This window comes from Ursus maritimus, unplaced genomic scaffold (genome assembly GCF_017311325.1).
Source record: "Ursus maritimus isolate PB19 unplaced genomic scaffold, ASM1731132v1 scaffold_26, whole genome shotgun sequence".
Classification (NCBI taxonomy): Eukaryota; Metazoa; Chordata; class Mammalia; order Carnivora; family Ursidae; genus Ursus; species Ursus maritimus.
The window spans coordinates 39353026-39373229 of NW_024425119.1; the positions used below are offsets into that span (position 1 = coordinate 39353026).

Consider the following 20204-nt stretch of genomic DNA (forward strand, 5'->3'; position numbering starts at 1 on the left):
CCCCCCACCTCGGCCTCACCTGCTACTGAGGCTGTACCCCAGATGGGGGCCACTCCAGTTCTCTGTAGGCCCAGCTCTGCCCTTCCCCCACAGGTCCTCCAGCGCCTCATCCGCTCCCGGGGAAAGTCACAGATGAAGCACCTGACGGTACAGATGATGGCCTACGATAAGCTGGTTCAGTGCCCACCGGTGAGCGCTCGTCAGCCACTGCTGCGCCGCTCTGGCTTCTCCAGGGCTGGGGCGGCGCTGGAGATGGGGGGGCCGCTGCTGAGAGGAAGCCGATCTCCCCCTCTTTCCCTCTCCTGCCCAGGAGTCGTTTGATGTGATTCTGGATGAGAACCAGCTGGAGGATGCCTGCGAGCACCTGGCCGAGTACCTAGAGGTTTACTGGAGGGCCACCCACCACCCGGCCCCCGGCCCCGGACTTCTGGGCCCTCCCAGTGCCATCCCCGGACTTCAGGTACCCGTGTGCAGTGGGCACAGAAGCTCAGGCTAAGCCAGCCAGAGCACTGCCCCCTCCTGGCCCAGAGGATTGTCCTTGGCCTTCAGCTCGAAGGCCAAAGGATTGGAGAACTCCACTCCGCTGTACATAGCTGGGCAGATGGGCAGAGGGACTTCCTGATGAGAGAGGGAAGAAATCAATGAGATGGGTAATCTGAGGTTACTTTTCTGGGCTCAGAAGAAACACACTCCCTCTCTTAGTCTGTCTTGAGGGCAGAGGCTGAATTCTGCAGGAGTCCAAAGCTCCGGCTTTCCACGGCTCTCTACGTGGAAGATGCTTCTCCCTCCTGGCACCACTTAGGCACTGAGAGTTGAGGGGGAGAGTCGCCACCCCTACCCCACTAGAGGTGGGAGGGACGCCCAGGCGAGGTCTGCCGCCTCTACTTAGAGCTGTTGTGTCGCCCCCAGAACCAGCAGCTGCTGGGGGAGCGCGGCGAGGAGCACTCACCGCTGGAGCGGGACAGCTTGATGCCCTCAGACGAGGCCAGCGAGAGCTCCCGCCAGGCCTGGACAGGGTCTTCGCAGCGCAGCTCCCGCCACCTGGAGGAGGACTATGCAGACGCCTACCAGGACCTGTACCAGCCTCACCGCCAACACACCTCGGGGCTGCCTAGTGCTAACGGGCACGACCCCCAAGACCGGCTCCTCGCCCAGGACTCGGAGCACAACCACAATGACCGGAACTGGCAGCGCAACCGGCCCTGGCCCAAGGACAGCTATTGACCGCCTCCTGCTGCCCTACCCTGGCAGGCACAGGCACAGCTGGCTGGGGTGCCCACTCCAGGCAGGTTGGAGGTAGACTGGCATTAGGCTGGCACTAGGCTCAGCCCCCGCAACCCCCTGCCCGGCCCCAGCTCCAGAGCTGCCTGTGGTCCCAAGGCTCTGGGAGAAGCAGGGAGCCCCCTTACCTCCTGGGCACAGTGACCCCCCTAGGCTCCCATTCCAGGTACCACACCCCTGGCACCTTCCTCTCCTGCACAAGAAGCTGCCCCACTGGGCAGTGCCCTCAGGCCAGGATCCCCTTCGCCGGGGCCTTCCCACCAGACTCAGGGAAGGGATGCCCCCTCAAAGTGACAAGAGGGTGGGGGTGTGGGCAGCAAGGCATGAGGAAGAAACAAGGTCCCTGAGCAGGCACGAGTCCTAACAGTCAAGGGACTCAGGGGTTGTGCTTTGGGGTTCGAGGTCCTCCACTCACCTCACTGCCACACATTAGAAATGAGACAATCAGAGCCCAACAGGGTGACACTCCCGTCCATCAGCTGGGGTGGGGCATCCACGCACAAGGCTGGAGCAGCAGGCAGGCTAGGCTGGGGCCAGAGGCCTCAGGGCTGAAGCTCCCAACGGTTCTCTTCACCTGCCGGGAAAGCTTCTGAACATGTGACAGCACCAGAGACCGGAGCAGGGCAAGCCAGACGGGTGGCAGGCAGGAGCCAACCAGGATTGGGGGTTTGGGAAGGGAGGGCGTGTATAGCGGAGAATGTATGGAACAGCTTGGGGGCCTCCTTGCCCCCCTCATTCTTTTGCTCTTGCATCCTGTCATTTCTGTTCTTGGCCCTCACGCCTCCTGGGGAACACGGGCCCAACTTTATTTGCTGATTCATAGCTGCTGCTTGTTAAGTTAGGGTTAGATGGGGGGAGAGAGGACACAGCGGACAGCCCCCCGAGGCCCTGTCTACCTGACTACCCTTGCCTTACGGCTCTAGTGTGTGACCTACAGAGCATGTTCCACAAGACCCCCACCTCACTGTCATCACGAATAAACACCATGCACAGTCTCGCGGGCTCCTGTTCTGTGTCCGCCGGCTCAGCGGGCCAGCCTCGTCCCTGCGCAGTCTTGAGTCCGGAGATCAACAAGTACCCTGGGCCCTCGCTCTCACAAAGGAGCCACTGAGTGGGAAGGGAACAAGGACAGAACTGGGGGAGACACGATGCTCCCAGGCCCCCCCTCACGCCCAGGTGCCGGGAGAACGTTCGGCAGCACAGAAGGGCCCTATTCTGGGAGGTGGGGAAGAGGCTGTCACAGCCTTACACTGTCCCCGCCTCAGGTCCAAAAGGCCCAAGAGTCATTGCAACTTGAACTCCATGTACTCGCCCAGCTCTGCAGCCCTCCCCGCACCCCCTAGCTCCGTGGGCCCCGGCTCATCCCTCCTCAATGCCCCTGGCCCCCACCTCCGCCCCTCCCGTGAGCAGCGGGCTTGGCCACGAGGGAGCCGCAAGCAGACGTACTGAAGACTGGACGTCAGCCGTGCTGCCAGAGGCTACGGCTGCTCTGTTCCCACCCCGTTGCGGAGCTCTGCAGACGGTGCCCCGGCGGGCAGAGCCACAAACCAGGTGAGGCCAGAGCCGGCAGGGAGGATGGTTCTGATCCCGTCAGCGGCTCTTACAGCTCCCCTCAAGGGGCCTCCCGTCCATTCGGACTATGAGCAGAGGCCCGAGGCTCTTCCCCGGCTGTGCTTTTCTTTCATCCCCAAGTCAACCCACCGAGCCCCGTGCCGTCCGCCTGTCTTCTGCGGCAGCAGGGACAGCCTGGGAGACGCGTGTAGCGAGGACATGACACACCCCTCGTCTTCATGTGTTTATTCTCAGAACATACAAACTCATCTTCTCAGAGAATAAAAAACAGAAATTTCACTCAGTGACTTCAAGATGGGCACAGCCAGCTCACCCTGTCCCCACGTCTACTAAAAAACTCCCTGGGTGCGGGGTGCCGAGAGTGCAGAGCGCCCCTTGGCGCGGGGCCGCGCACAGCTCTAAGCAAGGCTCTCACCTTGCTTCATCATCCAACAGGGCAAACGGCCGTCGAAACGACAGAGTCCAAGGTCCCTAACTCTCACCGTGCCAGACCCCCCCGGGGTCACCGAGGACGGCGACACTGCTGCCGCTCCCGCAGTCAAGTCTGTGCTGAAGAGGTCCGGCCAGGTAGCCAGGTTTTTGCTGCGTCTGTGAGGCAACGCCAACTGGCTGCCCCACGATGGGCAAGAGCTGAAGGCCCAGTGCAATCCCGAAGCCCTCCGGAGGGGCAGAGCTGGGCCAGAATCCGGGGTACTTGGTTCTGCACCCACAGCAGTTTCCTCTCCCTCTGCAGCCCCACGCTCAGGCCTGCAGCCCTGAGGGTAGGGGCCAAGGAGTCTGATTGTTTCCTAAGGCCCCGTAAGAGTGAGGACCCGGAAAGAGAGACGGGAGGGTCCTGAAGAACAGGCTTCAGAACATGCCCTTAAGCTGCCGGGAAGCGTCTGTGTCAGGCAAAGATGGTCTCTTCCCGGCGCTTCTTGGTGAGGATGGTGCCGGGCTTGTGCTGGGCATCCGGGTGGTTGGCTAGCTCCGGGGGGCAGGAGGACACTGGGCTCTCCAGGATGGCTTGCTTTAGCTCATAGAACACAGCGGAGTCCTCTTTGGTGAGGAAGGTGATGGCCACACCACTCTTGCCAGCTCGCCCCGTGCGGCCAATGCGGTGGATGTAATCTGGGGAGGGGAAGGAACGCCACTGAGGGTCCCAGGCCTCGCTCCGACAGGCATCACCCACCCCGGGCCACCCCACCGCGCCTCCGAGGGCAGTCAATCCCACTCGTGCCGCCTGACCCTGCAGCACCCACCGTGCTCTTCCCACCACTACAGACGGCGGTCATCCCCCCACACCTAGACTGAGAGCAGCCCAGCGCCATTCTTCCCCACAGCCCAAGACAGAGCTGTCCCACATACTGGGACGACAAACCCATGGGAGATAAAGAGCAGAGCTCGTCTCAGTGAGACAAGCAATCCCGGACTCGGAGCTGTGAGGAATGCCCATCCGACAAGCGGCCTCCCTTTACCTGGAGGGAAGCTGCTTTCCCCTGCACGTACCTTCGATGTTTTTGGCCATATCATAGTTGACAACCATAGACACATCTTGGATGTCGATACCACGACCCGCCACATCTGTAGCCACCAAAATGTCCTTGGCCCCAGCCTTGAGGTTGGACAGTGCAAACTCTCGCTGCTCCTGGCCTTTCCCACCGTGCAGCGTGCAAGCATTGTACTGTGGGGAGAATGGGGAGGTGAGGAAGAACAGCGGGGTCAGGGAAAGACACAGAAGTGAAGGGGGTGAAGACACTGAGGGAGGGCTGCACAGCAGCAGGGTAGAAGGGAACGGAAGGGGAGAGCAGGAGAGCAACTGGAAGCAAGAGGACAGGCAAGCCGGAGAACAGGGTGTGGTGTGGCAGGGGCAGACAGAGTCGGGTCAGAGGTAAAGCAGCTCGGGGGCAGGGGATGTGGAGCCAGAGATGGGAAGTCATCAAAGAGAGAATGAGGCTGAGATGTGGGCGGCAAGCAGGGACCAAAACCCTTAAGGAAGTTCAAGTGCGGAGTGGACGGGACACACCCTTCCCTTCCAACACCAGCACCAGGACGAAAGGACACTGATCACCCCCATCTCCCTCCCCTTTCCCAAACACGTATCCACACGAAGACCTCTGACCCACTACTCCAGAGCCTAGATCTGGCCAGGACGTGAGTCTCGGAACCTGTCCCTGGCTAAGTCCCCTGGAGGAGGACCCGTGGCAGCTCTGGCTGGCACTGCTGGACTGCACAGGGAAGCCCAGCACAGACCCAGTCCGTCAGCCCCATCCAGCCACCCGCTCCCTCTGGCCCTGACTTGACGATTAGAGAGGCTAAAGAACGGGACGGAACTGAGAGGAGGAGCCTTAGAGGGGCCCTCTATTTTGAGAAAGCCCCACCAAAGAGAGCAGACTTGGTTCTCCCCTGCCAGACACACCCCCATCTTCTCCAGGGATTTCGCCAAAACATCGCAGCCCTTCTTCTGGTTGACGAAAATGATAATGGGTGGATCAAAGCCTTGTTCCAGGATTGCCAGCAGCTTTTTCCTGGGGAGAAGAGGAGAGGAGAAAAATCAGAGGCACACCTCCGTGGGAAATGCTCACCCTGCCCTACCAGCACCAATCCCACGACCCGCCAGCCCGCGGCGGCCCCAGCAAGCAAACCAGCTCTTTAACACGGCCCGACAGCTGCCCTCCACCCCTCATACTGAAAAAAGCCCCTTCTCCATCCTGTTCCTCCTGGTTCAGCTGCCCCGTACCTCTTTTCTGACTCGGACATGAGGAAGACCTTCTGTTCCACGCGTTCGTGGGGCTTGCCCGCAGAGCCGATGTACACCACAGCCGGTCGCCGAAGATAGCTCCGGGCCAGACGCTCCACCGCCGGGGGCATGGTGGCCGTGAACATGACTGTCTACGGAAACAGGCAGCTCAGCCCTGGGCCCAGGCAGACAGCGCCACGTACCCCCATCGCCACAGGCCGCAGAGCCTGGGCTGAAGAACCTACAGTGAGCCGCGAGTAAGCTCTGACAACCACCACCGGAGGGAATCATGTCCTCGGCCTTCCCCCTTCCTTCCTTCCTCAGTACCTGTTCACCAAGGTCCTTTACATCCTGTGATGACAGGAAGGGCTGAGAGCATTTGCTGGCACCCACGGTGGGCAGCAGCACGATGCCCTGGAACCACTTTCTAGGGCACAGCCAGTGGCGCCACTGCTAGGACTTTCAGAGGACTGACATGCCGGGAAAGGTACTCCCGGCCCACCCAGGACGAGAAGGGCCTCAGAGCAGGTTTGGCAACTTGCCCCCATTTCCCAGCCTCGGGAGGCAGCCTTACTTGGCGGTACTTATGTTTTCCCGACTCAAAATTGGCCAACATCTTCTCAGGGTCCTCAGCCTCATCTGTGTCCGGCTTCTGGTTGCTGACCGGCATGTGCTCCAGGATCTTCTGGACATCTGGCTCAAAGCCCATGTCAATCATGCGATCTGCCTCATCCAGAACCACGTAGGTGCAGCGGCTCAGCACAAGGTAGCGGTTCTCCAGCACATCAATCAGCCGTCCCGGGGTAGCGATCACGATCTGGAGAGCGCGGTGGGAACACATGCGGCCCCAGCACGTCCTTCTTCCTTCTCCCGCCTGTGAACTATCCGCCCGCTTGGGCGACAGACCTCCAATGCTAAGGAACCTGGACCCCGACCTCCGGTTAGGACTGGCAGCAAAAGTTCCTAAGAACTGGCACGAAGTCGCTTGCTGCCACCTTGGATTTTTTTTTTTTTTTTTTTTAAAGGAATGAATAGGGTCTCTGAATAAGGTCCAGAAGTTAGAAGAGGCCAAATCAAAGGAACTTTCTTAGACGGAAGAAGGACTCAGGGCAACTATGGAGAGGGTTACATAAAGGGATTATGGTAAGAAGTCTGCAAAAGACAATTCCTGCACCGGAGTTCTTATAGAAAGCTCCCCCCCCCCCCCCCCCCCCGCCTCCGAGAAGACACGGTCTGGCAGAGTAATTAAGGGCACAGGCTTTGGATATGAACCTCAGCTCTGCTCACTGCCGGGTGTGACTCTGGGCAAGTTACTCACCCGAGCCCCAGTGTCACCTGTACAAGGGAGGGACCCTACCTATTCTCACACGGCTGTCGGTAGGATTAAGGACGTGCGAGTACAACACCTGGTGCAAAAGTTCTCAGTAAGTAACAGCACGTACATACAAGCCAGTCCTTTCTTCAGTTTACTGTACATCCAGGGCAGAAACTAGAAACACAGCCCCCAAACGGAGAGCCCTCGCCCAGCGGGCTGGCTGCCGGCAAGGTGAACCAACCTCACAGCCCATGCGCAGCCTGAAGCCCTGGTCTTCTCTGGAGATGCCGCCAATGACGGCCACGGTGCGGATGCCCAGTGGCTTCCCAAACTTGATGGTCTCTTCCTCAATCTGCTGAGCCAACTCACGAGTGGGGGCCAGAATGATGGCGTAAGGGCCCTGGTCTGACTCTTCGATCCTGTGGTAAATGGGGCATCCCACAGTTCCATGAGCTTTGGTTCTCATCCAGCCCCAAACAGGAGCGAGACAAAGTCACTCTTAAGGGTGGCTATGGGGACGGGGGGCGGGGGGGGTGGTGGGAAAAGGATGCAAAGATCTCACTTAAAAATCAGAGACTCCAGGGCAACCCTCTCGGGTCCCCTCCCTCTTCGGGAGCTTTGAACTATCACTTTACTATCGCTCAATAAATTTTGCTTTGCTGCCCACCAAAAAAAAAAAAAAAATCAGAGACTCCAGCACAGCCAAGTTCTTCAGGGAGTGGTCCTGACCAACCAAATCATATACTTCTTTGATACTGTGATCCAATTATTCCCTAATATCTGACCCAGACTAAAGAAGGGGGCTTCTGATTATAGACTTAAAAAGAAAACCAAATGGGAGCACCATGCTGGCTCAGTTGGAAGAGCACGAGACTCTTGACTATGGGGTCGTGAGTTCGAGCCCCAAGTTGAGTGTAGAGATTACTTAAGAATAGGGGCGCCTGGGTAGCTCCATCAGTTAGGCATCCGACTCTTGATCTCAGCTCAGGTCTTGATCTCAGGGTTCTGAGTTCAAGCCCCGTGTTCAGCTCCACACTAGGCGTGGAGCCTACTTAAAATAAACATTGTCTAAAAAATAAATAAATACAGGGACGCCTGGGTGGCTCTGTTGGTTAAGCATCTGCCTTCAGCTCATGATCTCAGGGTCCTGGGATCCCAGGGCCCATGATCCCCTGGGCTGAATCCCACACTGGGCTCCTTTCTCAGCGGGGAGCCTGCTTCTCCCTCTGCATGCCGCTCCCCCTGCTTGTGCTCTCTCTCACAAATAAATAAAGTCTTCAAAAAAATACATACATACATAAANNGGGAGGGACCAAACGCTCATTTGCCACTGTGACCTTTCCCACCCAGCCAAACCCACTCCAACTGGTGCTAGCTGACCCCACCTGTCAATTTTGGGGAGAGTGGTGATCCAGACCAGCAATGGGATGAGGAAGGCTGCTGTCTTGCCGCTGCCAGTCTCGGCTACACCAATGATGTCACGATTCTGTAGCCCGATGGGGATCGCCTGACGCTGGATCGGTGTCGGTTCCTGCAGTGACCCAGAGAGAGCAGTGGGTACAGATGGAGTTCTGCTCCCCGGGCTACTGCTGACAAGAGTGGGCCCGTGTGCCAGCACAGGAAGAGGACGCCAGTTCACAGCGAGGAAACACGGTCACCAAAGGCCAATACTTCCACCAGAAAGGGGTAGACAGGGTCACCTGAGTGCTCCCTGGCAGAGAAGGCACCAAACAGAGGAACAAAGGAACAAAGCTCTCTGTTCCCAAGTTAAGTGTGTTTCCCCTGGAATGTAGGAACATGTCAGGTCTTCTGGGCCAATCTGCCCCTCCTTACCTTATAGCCACACTTATCGATGACTTCCAAGATATGTGGGGGCAGAGAAGAGTCCTTCCAGGACCGGATGGGATTGGGGATCTTGCCACCTTTGGTGGTGATGCTGTAGTCCTCTCTGAAGATCCGCCAGTCCCTGTCCGTCATCTCATCTAACTTCTTCTGGGACCAGTGCCGATCATCCCAGCGCTGCTTGGCTTCCTTCTTACGGAGCTTGCGGAGTCTGGCCCTGCAGCAGGACGTGAGGAGCAAGTGGGATCAGTACCCTGCAGCTCCTGTGTGTAGGCGCTGGGCTCTGGCCAACCACCCCCAGCCCTGCCGCTCACTCCTCCTGCTCCTTTTCTTCCAGTGTCCGCCTCTTCTCCATTAGGTCTCCGTAGAAACGCGACTGCTCCCGCTTCTGCTGCTTCAGGTCAATGCCTGCAATGAAGCCCCGCCCCAGCAACTGCACCTGGTGTCGTTCCTTGTAGCTGAGATGGAGACAGAGGAAGAAAAACAGAGAAGCTGTGACAGCGGCAGGAGGAAGGGCGGACTACCCACACGTCCAGATCCGTCCACCTTCCCAGCCAGGGTCCCTCCTCACGCAGAGAGCTGGCTGACTACGCGCCGGCCAATTTCCCCGGCCCAGAATCTTCTCTTTCCATAGTTGCCAGTTGTCTCCAGGAACAGTTGAAAGGACTAGTTCAAAAGACTTAGCACTTAGACCTGGAGTCACTCACAGGGGGTTGTAGTCGATGGACGTGTCCTCGGACGCGTCCCACTCAAAGACAAACTTGCGGTCATTGAGATGCCTCGTGCGGCGCCGCTTCTTGATGCCGCCCAGGTAGCGCTCCTGCCCAGGGACAGAACGCGAAGCTCGAGGCGCAGCCCGGCCTCACACGCGGAGCTCAGAATGGCCAAACAGCCAAACCAAATTTCTCGGGGGGGGGGGGGGGGGGGGGATGAACACAGAACCAAGGCCTGCACCTTAATGGCATGCAGTTCCTTGCTCTTATCCTTCTCCTCCCGGATCTTCTGCCGCCCTTCCTCATCCTCATTTCCGTTGGTCTCCCGCTCCATCCTCTCCCTGCGTTCCCGGCGTTCCCGTTCCTGAGGGTCTTCTGCGGAGCAATGAAAGCAAAGCTGCAGAAGAGCTCAGCGCAAGAAAAGAGAGGGCGTGGGGAGGACCCAGACAACGGCCACCAAATGAGAAGGGGCAGACCCAGGACACAAGGCAAGTGGAAATCTAATACAAAGATAGTGTTCTCATCAACTCCCCCATCCCTCCCTCTTCCAAACTCCAGACCAAACTGGTTTCTGGACCTCGTGAGTGACACGACAGTCCCATCCCACCCTCTCCTGCCTGGTCTGGGGGCTACACAGGGGAGGGAGACGAACCCAACATTTTCCTGCCCAGGTCTTGGAACTGTTTCCTTTTCTTCCTCTCTTCTTCGAGCATCCTCTGCCGCTCCTCCACCTCCTGCTGCCGTCGCTTTAGGGCTTCAGCCTCTCGTTCTGCTTTGGAGAGGAACTTGGGCTACAAAACAGATTGGAACTGTACACAAAGGACACAGGAGCACAGTGTAATCGCACCACTAATGAGGAGATGGCAGGGACCCGACAAGGGCTGCTCAGGCACCACACCTGTTAGGGAAAACACGGAGAGGTCTAAGACCCCGCCACGGCCTGAACTACGTCCCTCGCAAACCTTGTATGTCAGAGCCCTAACCCCCAGGACCTCAGAATACGACTGTATTTGGAGACAGAACTTTTAAAGACATGTTTAAGGTAAAATGAGACTCCTCAGGTGGACCCTAACCCAATCTGATGGGTACCCTTATAAGAGAAAATGTGGACACAGAGAGACACTGGGGGCACTCCCACACAGACGGAAGATCGTGTGAGAACCGACAAGACATCCACCGACAAGCCAAGGAGAGAGGCCTCAGAAGAAACAACCCCACAGACACCTCGATCTCAGCTTCTAGGCTCCAGAGTTGTAAGAAAATTAATTTCTGTTGTTTGCGTCCCTCAGTCTGCAGTGTTCTGTTGGAGCAGCCCCGCCGACAACAGAGACCCCCATGTTCTCACCTTAGCCTCAGCTTCTTCCTCAGCCTTCTTCTTGGCCAGAAGTTCCTCCAGGGATAATGGCTGTGCCTGAAGATAAACCACAGGACTTCAGTCAATAAAGGCTCTCTCCCTTTGAAGATCAGTAACAGAGAACTTGAACTGAAGAGGAAAATAGAAATCTTTCCTCTCCCTTACCTTAGGCTTCTTATCACCGTGTTCATCCTCTTCATCCTTCTTAGAGTCCCTGTCTTTCCGAGATTTAAAATCTTTTCCTCGCCCAGGAGATAAGCTTTAAGAAAAAGGAACAGGAAAGGTCCATATCACTATCTTACCCCCGCCCCTAGATGAGGGTCAGGCTAAGCCCCAGAGAGGATGGAAGTTTTTCTATGACTCCACAGGACTGGCCCATGGCCATCCATCATACCCTGAAGCTCCCTTTGCAGGCATGGTCACTGTCTGCTCTGAAACCTAACGATGGCACTGTCTTGGCCCCATTCTACCTGAATCTCCTTTTCCAAGACTAATCTTTTCTCACAAGTGGGTCTTCAGGGGCGCCTGGGTGGCTCAGCCATTAAGGGTCTGCCTTAGGCTCAGGTCATGATCCCAGGGTCCTGGGATCAAGCCCCGCATCGGGCTCCCTGCTCAGTGAGAAGCCTGCTTCTCCTTCTCACACTCCCCTTGCTTGCGTTCCCTCTCTCACTATCTCTGTCAAATAAATAAATAAAATCTTAAAAAAAAAAACAAGTGGGTCTTCAGTACCAAGGGCAAAATCATCTCTTCCAAATAGCAGGTGCACATTGAAAAAAAAAATCCTGCTTAACTTTATAATACACAATGAAGTTAGTCTACAAGGTCCTCCCCCCCAATCCGCCCTTCCCAGATACTGCTCTGTATCTGCTCTGTATCCCCATGCTCCCTTTCCAGCAGCCCCAGTGATCCTTCCCCCACAACTGCTACAAGCCCAAGCTAAAGAGATCTTTTTTTTTTTTTTTAAGATTTTATTTATTTGACAGAGAGAGACAGCCAGTGAGAGAGAACACAAGCACCGGGAGTGGGAGAGGAAGAAGCAGGCTCCCAGTGGAGAAGCTGATGTGGGGCTCGATCCCAGAACGCCGGGATCAGGCCCTGAGCTGAAGGCAGATGTGCTTAACGACTGCACTGCGCCACCCAGGCGCCCCCAAGCTAAAGAGATCTTAAACAACCGCTTGTATTTGTTAGGGAATTACGTCCTTTGCCCTGAATTCTAACCTACACACTCAGAGCCTAATAAAAACTTTGCATCCAGGGGCGCCTGGGTGGCGCAGTCGTTAAGTGTCTGCCTTCGGCTCAGGGCGTGATCCCGGCGTTCTGGGATCGAGTCCCGCATCAGGCTCCTCCGCTGGGAGCCTGCTTCTTCCTCTCCCACTCCCCCTGCTTGTGTTCCCTCTCTCGCTGGCTGTCTCTCTCTGTCAAATAAATAAATAAAATCTTAAAAACAAAACAAAACAAAAAAAAAAACAACTTTGCACACAAAGTTTCCAGGGGAAAGAGATCAAGATACTGGGGCATTAAGCTATCCCAACAAACACATGTTGTCTATCTTGGGTAGAAACCTGAATGGTCTAATGGAGATAAGGGAATGTTTTACAGGCTGGTAACCCTCTCAAACTAATTTCTAACCTTTAAGAACAAGTTGACCCTAAATGCTTGTGACTTCAGTAACTGGTTGTAGCATCTAAGGATACACACCTTCTAAAAAAAGACAGCTCTGCAATCGCTACCAGTAGGAGCCACTAAGAACAATTTACTTTCCTATGATGCTGAGCCAGCTTAGAGGCAGAGAGAAAGAGATGGGAGCATTCTCCTAAATCCCACTCCCATTCTCTCAGGTACCTGGATCGCTTACGATCCTTGTCCCGTCTGTGTCCATCCTTGTCCCGGTCTCGGTCCTTCTTATTCCGATCACGCTCCTTATCCCGTTCTCGTTCTTTATGCCTTCGATCTCTAAAGACAGCAAATTTAAGAAATCACATAGTATTTCAAGAGTATCCAGCTTCACTGCAGCCCTAAACAGGTTTTCATGCTCTTTTCTCCACAAAGTAATATCTTACAAACTGGGGCTTATGTGTCCAAGGGAAGCTATGAGGGAATTCTAAGAAAGTCTTCCAGATCAGAGTTGTACTACTAAGCATTAATGGCAACGACGGGCCATGGCCTATGTGAAGAGAGGAACTATACTCCTCGAACATCTGCACTTTCATCGTACAAGTTCCCTCTTAACTTTTAAGAGCTACTGGGTTACTAGGTGTAGAGAAATATATAAAAGACGAATGTCCCAATACTGGAGGCATCAGAGGAACCAAGAATAAAGAAGTTTGAAATGTACTCTCCCTTCCCATATAAGACACACGAAGTTACTTCACCTTTCCGTAGACTTGGAACGGGAACGCGAGCGAGAACGGCTGCCTCCCCGACGCCTATCCCTTGAGCGATGCCGCTTCCTGTCTTTAGATGGAGAAGACTTCCGGTCCCGGTCTCTATCTCGCTCTCTGTCAGGAGTCCGAGATCGCTTCCTCTCCTCCTTGGAAGGTGATGCATCCCGGTCCTTTTTGTCAGCTAGCTCTCCTGCCATCTGTCACGGGTAAGAGGGATACTTGTTATGTACTGGGGACTGCTCTCAACTGCTTGTATATAACCTGCTTAATTCCAAACAGGTAGATGTACTGGAATGCCTGCTTTCTCGATGAGGAAACGGAAGCTCAGGTAAATAAAGGAGCTCGCCTGAGGACACCCAGGTGGTAAGTGACAGAGTGCCAGGCAGTCTGGGCTCTAGAGACTCCTGCTTATTCATCATACCATACTGTCCCTCTGTGATTCCTTTTTTGTATATATTCATTTCTGGGTTTTTTTTTTAAGATTTATTTATTTATTTTAGAGAGCGTACGCACACACAGGCATGGGGGTAAGGGGTGAGGGAGAGAGAAAATTCAGCAAACTTCCTGCTCGGCACGGAGTCCAATGCGGGGCTCGATCTCACAACCCTGAAATCAGGACCTGAACTGAAACCAAGAGTCAGATGCTTAATCGACTGTGCCACCCAGGTGCCCCCATGTATATTTAATTTTAAAGGTATATAATGAATATATCTTATTTTTATAACTAGACCGCAAGAGCATTAAAAGACATGCTAGTGAAGCTAGTAATGCTTCTCCCTCTAGAAGCATCCCTTTTGCTTCTGTTAGGAGTCTATTAGACTGCCAGCCCACTGGGATCAGTCGACACATACATGGCTAAGAGAAGTAAGTTCTCTTGAGCTCGTAAAGAAAGCTCAAAAGAGGAAAAAATGAGTTTAACTTTGAGATTTGGGACTATAATCAGCACCTCAAAGAAAACCTAATTTAACTGGAGAAACAAACTCACTTTCACCCAGATCAAAAGAACTGTACTTTTCATTACGCCATGGGAAAAACTTCACGGAGAGTACACAGAACCTCTATGCATTTTTTTTTTTTTTGGAACTTACTGTGAATCTATAATTATTTCAAAATAGAAAGAAAAAAAGAAAGGTACCAAAAACTAAAGGTCACAGAACCCTGACTGACACTCCCTATTCAGATTCTCACAGCCTTGACCACCACCCGGTCCCATGCAAGGTTTGAGCAGGAATTTGTCTGTGCCCCTCCTGCCTGGGGGACACTGGACACCGTGCTGCCCCATCAACTGTCCTTCAGACTACAAAATCTGCTTCAGCCAGGAGCTATAATGACACTAAGTCTGAACCTACCTCTACCCCATCACCATCACCATCACCCGTAAGACTCAGAATACATTTCTTAGGGGCGCCTGGGTGGCTCAGCCGTTAGGCGTCTGCCTTCGGCTCAGGGCGTGATCCCGGCGTTCCGGGATCGAGTCCCACATCGGGCTCCTCCGCTAGGAGCCTGCTTCTTCCTCTCCCACTCCCCTGCTGTGTTCCCTCTCTCGCTGGCTGTCTCTCTGTCACATAAATAAATAAAATCTTAAAAAAAAAAAAAAGAATACATTTCTTAGAACTTATTTTATCCCCAATGGTTCGTTGGAGTATCAGCCCCCCAGGCTTTCGCTTCCAGTCTCCTTTCCTCAAGTAATTTCCTGCCATATATCTTTAAGAAAGGATAATGTGTAAAGAGAAAAAAAATGAACAAGTAGCACTTTCAAAAGGTGAAGACAACCCATCGTGTCTCACAGCTGTCTGAGACACGACAATGTTCTCTATCAGTACATCATGCAATTATACTTCTATCTCTTCTACTTAGAACCCTAAGAAAACAATCCAGAAGAACGGTATCTTCTCTATAAAGCATCCCTGACATCACTCACTCCTTCAACAAATATTCACTGAGCACCTGGTAGGTGCCAGAAACTGCTCTACCTACTGGAGATATGGCAGTAAACAACGTCTCTGATCTCATAACACTTACATTCCAATGAAGCAGATAACAAGCAGAATAAAGGAATTTCAAATAGTCATGAGAACTAATAAACAGAATAAAACAGGGTGGATATGACAGGGAGGGGTAGGAACAAGAGAGGGCTCAGGAAAAGAATTTTTTAGATGACAGGTCAGCTGAGACTTGAACGATGGGAAAGACTGAGAAGATCAGGGAAAAGATCTTGTGGGGTAGATGGGACAGCAAGTACTAAGGCACTGGGGCAAAAACTAGCTCAGCATGTTTGCCAATTAAAAACAGACTCGTGTGGCTGAGTGACAGTGACCCAGAGGAAAGACTGATTCAAGAGGAGTTCAGGGAGACAGGAGTCAGATCATGGAAATCTGTTTTAGGCCAGGGAAAAGGAACGTGGATTTCAACCTAAAAGCAACAGAAACCTTAAAGGATGTTAAACAGGAAGTGATGTGATCTATTTTTATATTTTTAAAGAATCTGGTGACTTGCAAGAAAATGCAGAACAGGGAGGCAAGAGGAGAAACAGAACCACTGAGAATGCCATTTAGTAGTCTAGGCAAGAGATGACAGTAGCTTGTTCTAGGAAAGTGGCAACGGAGATGGAAAGAAGTAGAGAGCTTCAGGATATACTCGGAGGCAGAGCTGATGAAGGGAGAAAGGGAAAGAGGAGACACAAATATAGCTCCGAACTTAGGGTTTGACCAAACTAATGGTTCATGGTGCCATTAGTGACCAGAAATGACTGGGGAAGGAACCGATTTAGGAGGATATCAAAAGTTTCATTTTGAAAATGCAATTCTAGAACTCAGGAGAACCTGGAGACAAAATTTTGAGTCATCGATATATACATGGCTTTTAAAGCCAAAATATTATTTAGATAACATTACCTAAGTAGGCAGTATAAAGAAGGAAAGAGAAGAGAACCAGGATTAAGCTCTGGAACACTGGAACACTTGGAGGTCGGGCAAAGGAAGAGCAAAAGAAGCAACAACCATTAAGAAAAGGGGAGGAAAAGTAAGTATGACATCACAGAAGCCAAAAGTGTGTTTCAAGGAGACAGTGGTCAACTTTGCCAAATGGAAAAAGACTAGGAGACAGAGGAGTGAACCGCGCACTTGGAAAAATGGAGATGGTTGGTGACCTTAACAAGAGCTGTTTTGACGGCCTGGAGAAAGTAGAAGCCTGAGTGGAGTGGGTTTAGAAGAGAATGAGAAGTGAGAATAAGTAAACAGTAAATATGGGCAACTTTTATTATAGGTTATACTTATTACAAGGGCCTGATAACCATGCCTACCCTGGTCATCGCTTCCCAGCAGCCTTCCCTGCAAACCCCAGGTCTTTGAGTTCCTCAGTTCTTACAGGGTAGGGGCAGATTTCTTTTTCTCATCCAATTAAGTATTTATCAAGCATCTACTATATGCGAGACACCGTGCTAGATGTCGTGTTGAGTTACGAAAAGAAATCCGGAAGATCCTGTCCAAAGGAAGATTACAGAACAATAGAGGGTATGAGGCACTTACCAAGAGGAAGGCTCAGATGAAATATCATAGGAATTCAAGGAAGTTTCCTTTCATTTGCAAAAGCAGATTTGGAAAGATCTCTGGAGGAAGTGGCTCTTGAGCATTTAAGTATAGGTAGAATTTGAAGATGTGTAATTGAGGATGCGGAAAAAGTCATTCCCAGCAAAAGAAATAATACAGGAAGCGCAGAGGCGGGAAAGCATGACTGATTCTGGGAGAAAAGCCAAAGTTCCAGTTTGGCTGGAGCAAGGGCTACTCGAAACATGAAGGAATAAGCTCGGATGGAGGGAATCACAGGTGCTGCGTGCTCATGGGCAAAGGTCTGGCCGTAACATCGTCCAGAGACTTGGCCTGTGTCCCCAGGAGCCAACACTCCGCCCTGGGGCCCGCGCCCCTTCGCTCCAGCCCGCCAGAGGTCTCCGGGCTCGTGCCTCTACCCTGAAGCGTTCTTCCCCGCCTCGTCCCGGAGGCAGGGGCCACCGCCGTGCCCCCACTCTCGCCCTCTCTGCAAGCTCGTGGGGACCGCCTCCATCGCTCGGGACTCACCACTCTGAGTCTGAACCGCCCAACGCGGCCTCAACGTCGCCGAGCAGTCGCCATCTTTCCCGTTTCCTGGTCGCCGAGATGCTTCCCCGGCCCCGCGGCAAGCTGGGAAGGCGAGTTCCTGATGCAGCGCGGCGCGGGCTGACATCTGGGGCCTGAGAACTACTAATACCATAATGCACCGCGCGAGCGTCGGCCCCGGGCCGAGGGTTCTGCTGGGCAATGTGGTTCTCCAAACATCTGAGTCCGCGGGAGTGAGAGTTACCCGTGGGTTTGCTTCCAGCCCGAGGTTCTCTTCGCTGCGCAGTCTTCCTTGGAATATGCTGGTCTTCCCAGACATCATGGTCTGTGGCTTACGATGAAGGAATTTAAGGGTTTCCTCAGCTATCGATAGTGCTTAATTGTCACTAGAAACTACAGTAACAACAAATACTGTACCGTTTGTGGAAAAGCGTTTTTACAAAAAAATAAAAAAATCTGTGAGATAGATTAGTACCATTTTACAGGTAGACAAACTAACGGTTGGGTTACAGAAGTGGCCTAGTGTTTCACAATGAGGGTGGGACAATTCATTATGCGGTACTATCCAGATTTAGGAGGACATTTTGGCAATGTTGGCCCAGCAGGAAAAACCCCCAGTTATTGTGTCAACTCCAGATGAACCCATACGTGGATTATAGAGTCCTCCTGGAAGGATGGTATCACCTGGGCTGTGGCACCTGCTTTCTCGACATTCCTAATAGGATCCTGGCTTCCTCATTTTCTTGCCCTTGGAATCTGGCCATTTGTTGGGCTACTTTCCCAGTTTTGCTTCTTTCTTCCTCCTAGTCCCCCCTCTTCACTGAGCTTTCTTTACCCCAAATTGTATGTTTACTTCGTTTCTCTTTGGTCTTATGGTTCATAATTCACCAGCCCCACCCCCCCAAAAAACCCAAACCTTACAACTTCTAGGATGGTTTAGATAGATACCAGGAAGTGTCTAATGCCCTCTCCCTTCCCATTTTCCCATCATCAGCTTTTTGGTTTGAATACCACGGGTCTGTAGGTCTGGCTTTTCTCTCTGAATGTATGTTCAGTTCTCTTCAAACAGAGCCTCAGGATAGACCCAAATAATCCTAAAACCCTGAACATCACACACAATGGCCCAAAGTAACCCGGGGAGAGATAGGCTTCTGCTCCTAGAACTCTGCAGCCTTTAAAAGCCCACTTTTACCCTAAAGTAGATCTGAAGGGAAAGGATGTGTGCGATGTACTAGAGGTAACTCATGCAGTGAACACTGGAGGGCTCTCCACTCACAGAATGGAACTAGCAATCAGACTCTAAGAGCAGCAACTCTAGTATTTACTGAGAATCTTCAAAGTGCCCCACTCTGTGCTGGACACTTATATTATTTATTTTACCTACTTCTCATAACAGTATGAGGCGGGTTTTATCATCAGTTTACTGTTTAACTATGCCTTCAATGGCAACATAATTAAAAGAATGAAGCGGGGATTCAACTCCAGGTTCACTTAACTTTGGAATCCATGCTCTTCCCCTATTTCCAGGCTACTACTCTTCTTTACAGATAAGTAAACTAAGAAACCAGAAAGGTGATGAAGTTTGTTCAAGTTCATAGCGACAGAGCTCCCCTAGTGTTTGTGCACAGCTTTCTCATTACACATGTAAGGCATCGTACTTAAACGATACTCCTATGCTTTGTCCTACCCTGCTAGTTCTTTCACAAACACACGCCTTTGGAGATGGAGACAGAGGAACTACGTTCTAGTTAGGCCTATAGGTAGAGTCTCCTATTTAGTTACAACATGGCTAACAATAAGGAGCCCATGGGAGTATAGTTAACGTTGAGACCCGGTTGGGGGCGCCCGGGTGGCTCAGCCGTTAAGCATGGTCCTGGGATGGAGCCCCGCATTGGGCTCCCTGCTGGGTGGGAAGCCTGCTTCTCCCTCTCCCTCTCCCCCTGCTGGTGTTTCCTCTCTCACTGTCTCTCTCTGTCAAATAAATAAATAAAATCTTTAAAAAGCAAAACAAAACAAAAACATCGAGACCCGGTTGAAATCCTGACTCCATTACTTACTAGCAGGACGATCTTAGGCAAGTTATATACCATCTCTGACTTTTCTATTTCCTCATTTATGAAATAGGAATATTTCTTGCCTCACAGAATAGGATAGCAGTGGAAGGGAGGGAGGAAGGGAGGAGGGAAGGGAGGAGGGAAGGAAGGAAGGGGGAAGGGAGGAGGGAAGGAAGGGGAAAGAAAACTACATTTTCTGGAGTGCAGCTGCCGGATTTGTATCCAGGTTCTATCACTTTCTGTGTGACCTTGGGCACATTAACTAACTTCTCTGAACCTCAGTTTCCTTGTCTGTAAAAGGAGGCAGATAGTACCCTATAGGGTTATCACAGGAATAAGTAACATAGAAAGAACTCATAAATGCTCCTGACCCATAGTAAACATTTAACAAAGGTCAGCTATTATCATTTATAAAGTTAAATGGGATAATGTAGGTAAAGCTCTCAGCACAGCGCGGAGCACATAGTACATACTCAATACATAGTAACTTTTTATTTCCAGCACACTATGAAACTCGGAGAAAAGAGCTCCAAGTGACTGAAAGGAAGGGATGTTAAAGCCCCTGAGCTGCCGTCAACGGGCAGTGGAACTGGGAGGTCAAGAAAGCGGAGGACATTACTTGCGCCTCGACCTCAGAGGAAACGAGAACCCCAGGATCCACCCCCCACCGTGACTTCAGTCTGCCCCACGTTCTGCAGGGGCTGGCTTCTCAGTGGCTTGGATCCTCTACCGATGGTTTCACCCAACCTTGTCTCTCTCCTCTGGACTCTCTGGGGCAGAGGTTCTCAACCAGGAGTGATTTTGTCCCAGAGGACACTTAGCAATATCTGGAGACATTTTGACTGTGAGAACTGGGGGGGGGGGGGGGGGGGGGGGGGG

General features: G+C 52.5%; 2 protein-coding genes across 5 annotated transcripts in view; one reads left to right on the plus strand and one right to left on the minus strand.

Annotated features, from left to right (window-relative positions):
- CACNB3 (calcium voltage-gated channel auxiliary subunit beta 3) overlaps nucleotides 1-2276 on the plus strand; it is a 13411-nt gene extending 11135 nt beyond the window's left edge. For all 4 annotated transcript variants that reach the window (XM_040642398.1, XM_040642394.1, XM_040642396.1 and 1 more), the window contains exons 11-13: nucleotides 94-189; nucleotides 311-460; nucleotides 910-2276. In XM_040642398.1, coding sequence (XP_040498332.1) covers nucleotides 94-189; nucleotides 311-460; nucleotides 910-1224 — 561 coding nt within the window. In that variant the 3' untranslated portion in view covers nucleotides 1225-2276. The remainder of the gene's footprint in view (nucleotides 1-93; nucleotides 190-310; nucleotides 461-909) is intronic.
- Nucleotides 2277-3063: 787 nt separating this feature from the next.
- DDX23 (DEAD-box helicase 23) lies at nucleotides 3064-17368 on the minus strand. The gene is made up of 17 exons (XM_008704526.2): nucleotides 17254-17368; nucleotides 13169-13377; nucleotides 12639-12749; nucleotides 10962-11055; nucleotides 10788-10853; nucleotides 10095-10233; nucleotides 9684-9817; nucleotides 9437-9549; nucleotides 9044-9187; nucleotides 8721-8946; nucleotides 8273-8418; nucleotides 7129-7306; nucleotides 6147-6389; nucleotides 5573-5724; nucleotides 5252-5360; nucleotides 4342-4516; nucleotides 3064-3963 (listed from the first exon to the last, which is right to left on the minus strand). Exons 2-17 carry the CDS (start codon nucleotides 13375-13377, stop codon nucleotides 3740-3742), a joined length of 2463 nt encoding a protein of 820 aa, XP_008702748.1. The 5' UTR covers nucleotides 17254-17368; the 3' UTR covers nucleotides 3064-3739.
- Between the last annotated feature and the right edge of the window lie 2836 nt (nucleotides 17369-20204).

Excerpts from the sequence above, each read along its gene's own strand:
- DDX23 (XM_008704526.2), bottom strand. The coding sequence starts at position 13,377 with ATGGCAGGAGAGCTAGCTGACAAAAAGGACCGGGATGCATCACCTTCC. Across the intron at positions 7,307-8,272 it reads ACTCTCCCCAAAATTGACAG|GATCGAAGAGTCAGACCAGG; the intron begins GTGGGGTCAGCT and ends CATTTACCACAG. Across the intron at positions 5,725-6,146 it reads GAAAACATAAGTACCGCCAA|ACAGTCATGTTCACGGCCAC; the intron begins GTAAGGCTGCCT and ends CTGTTTCCGTAG.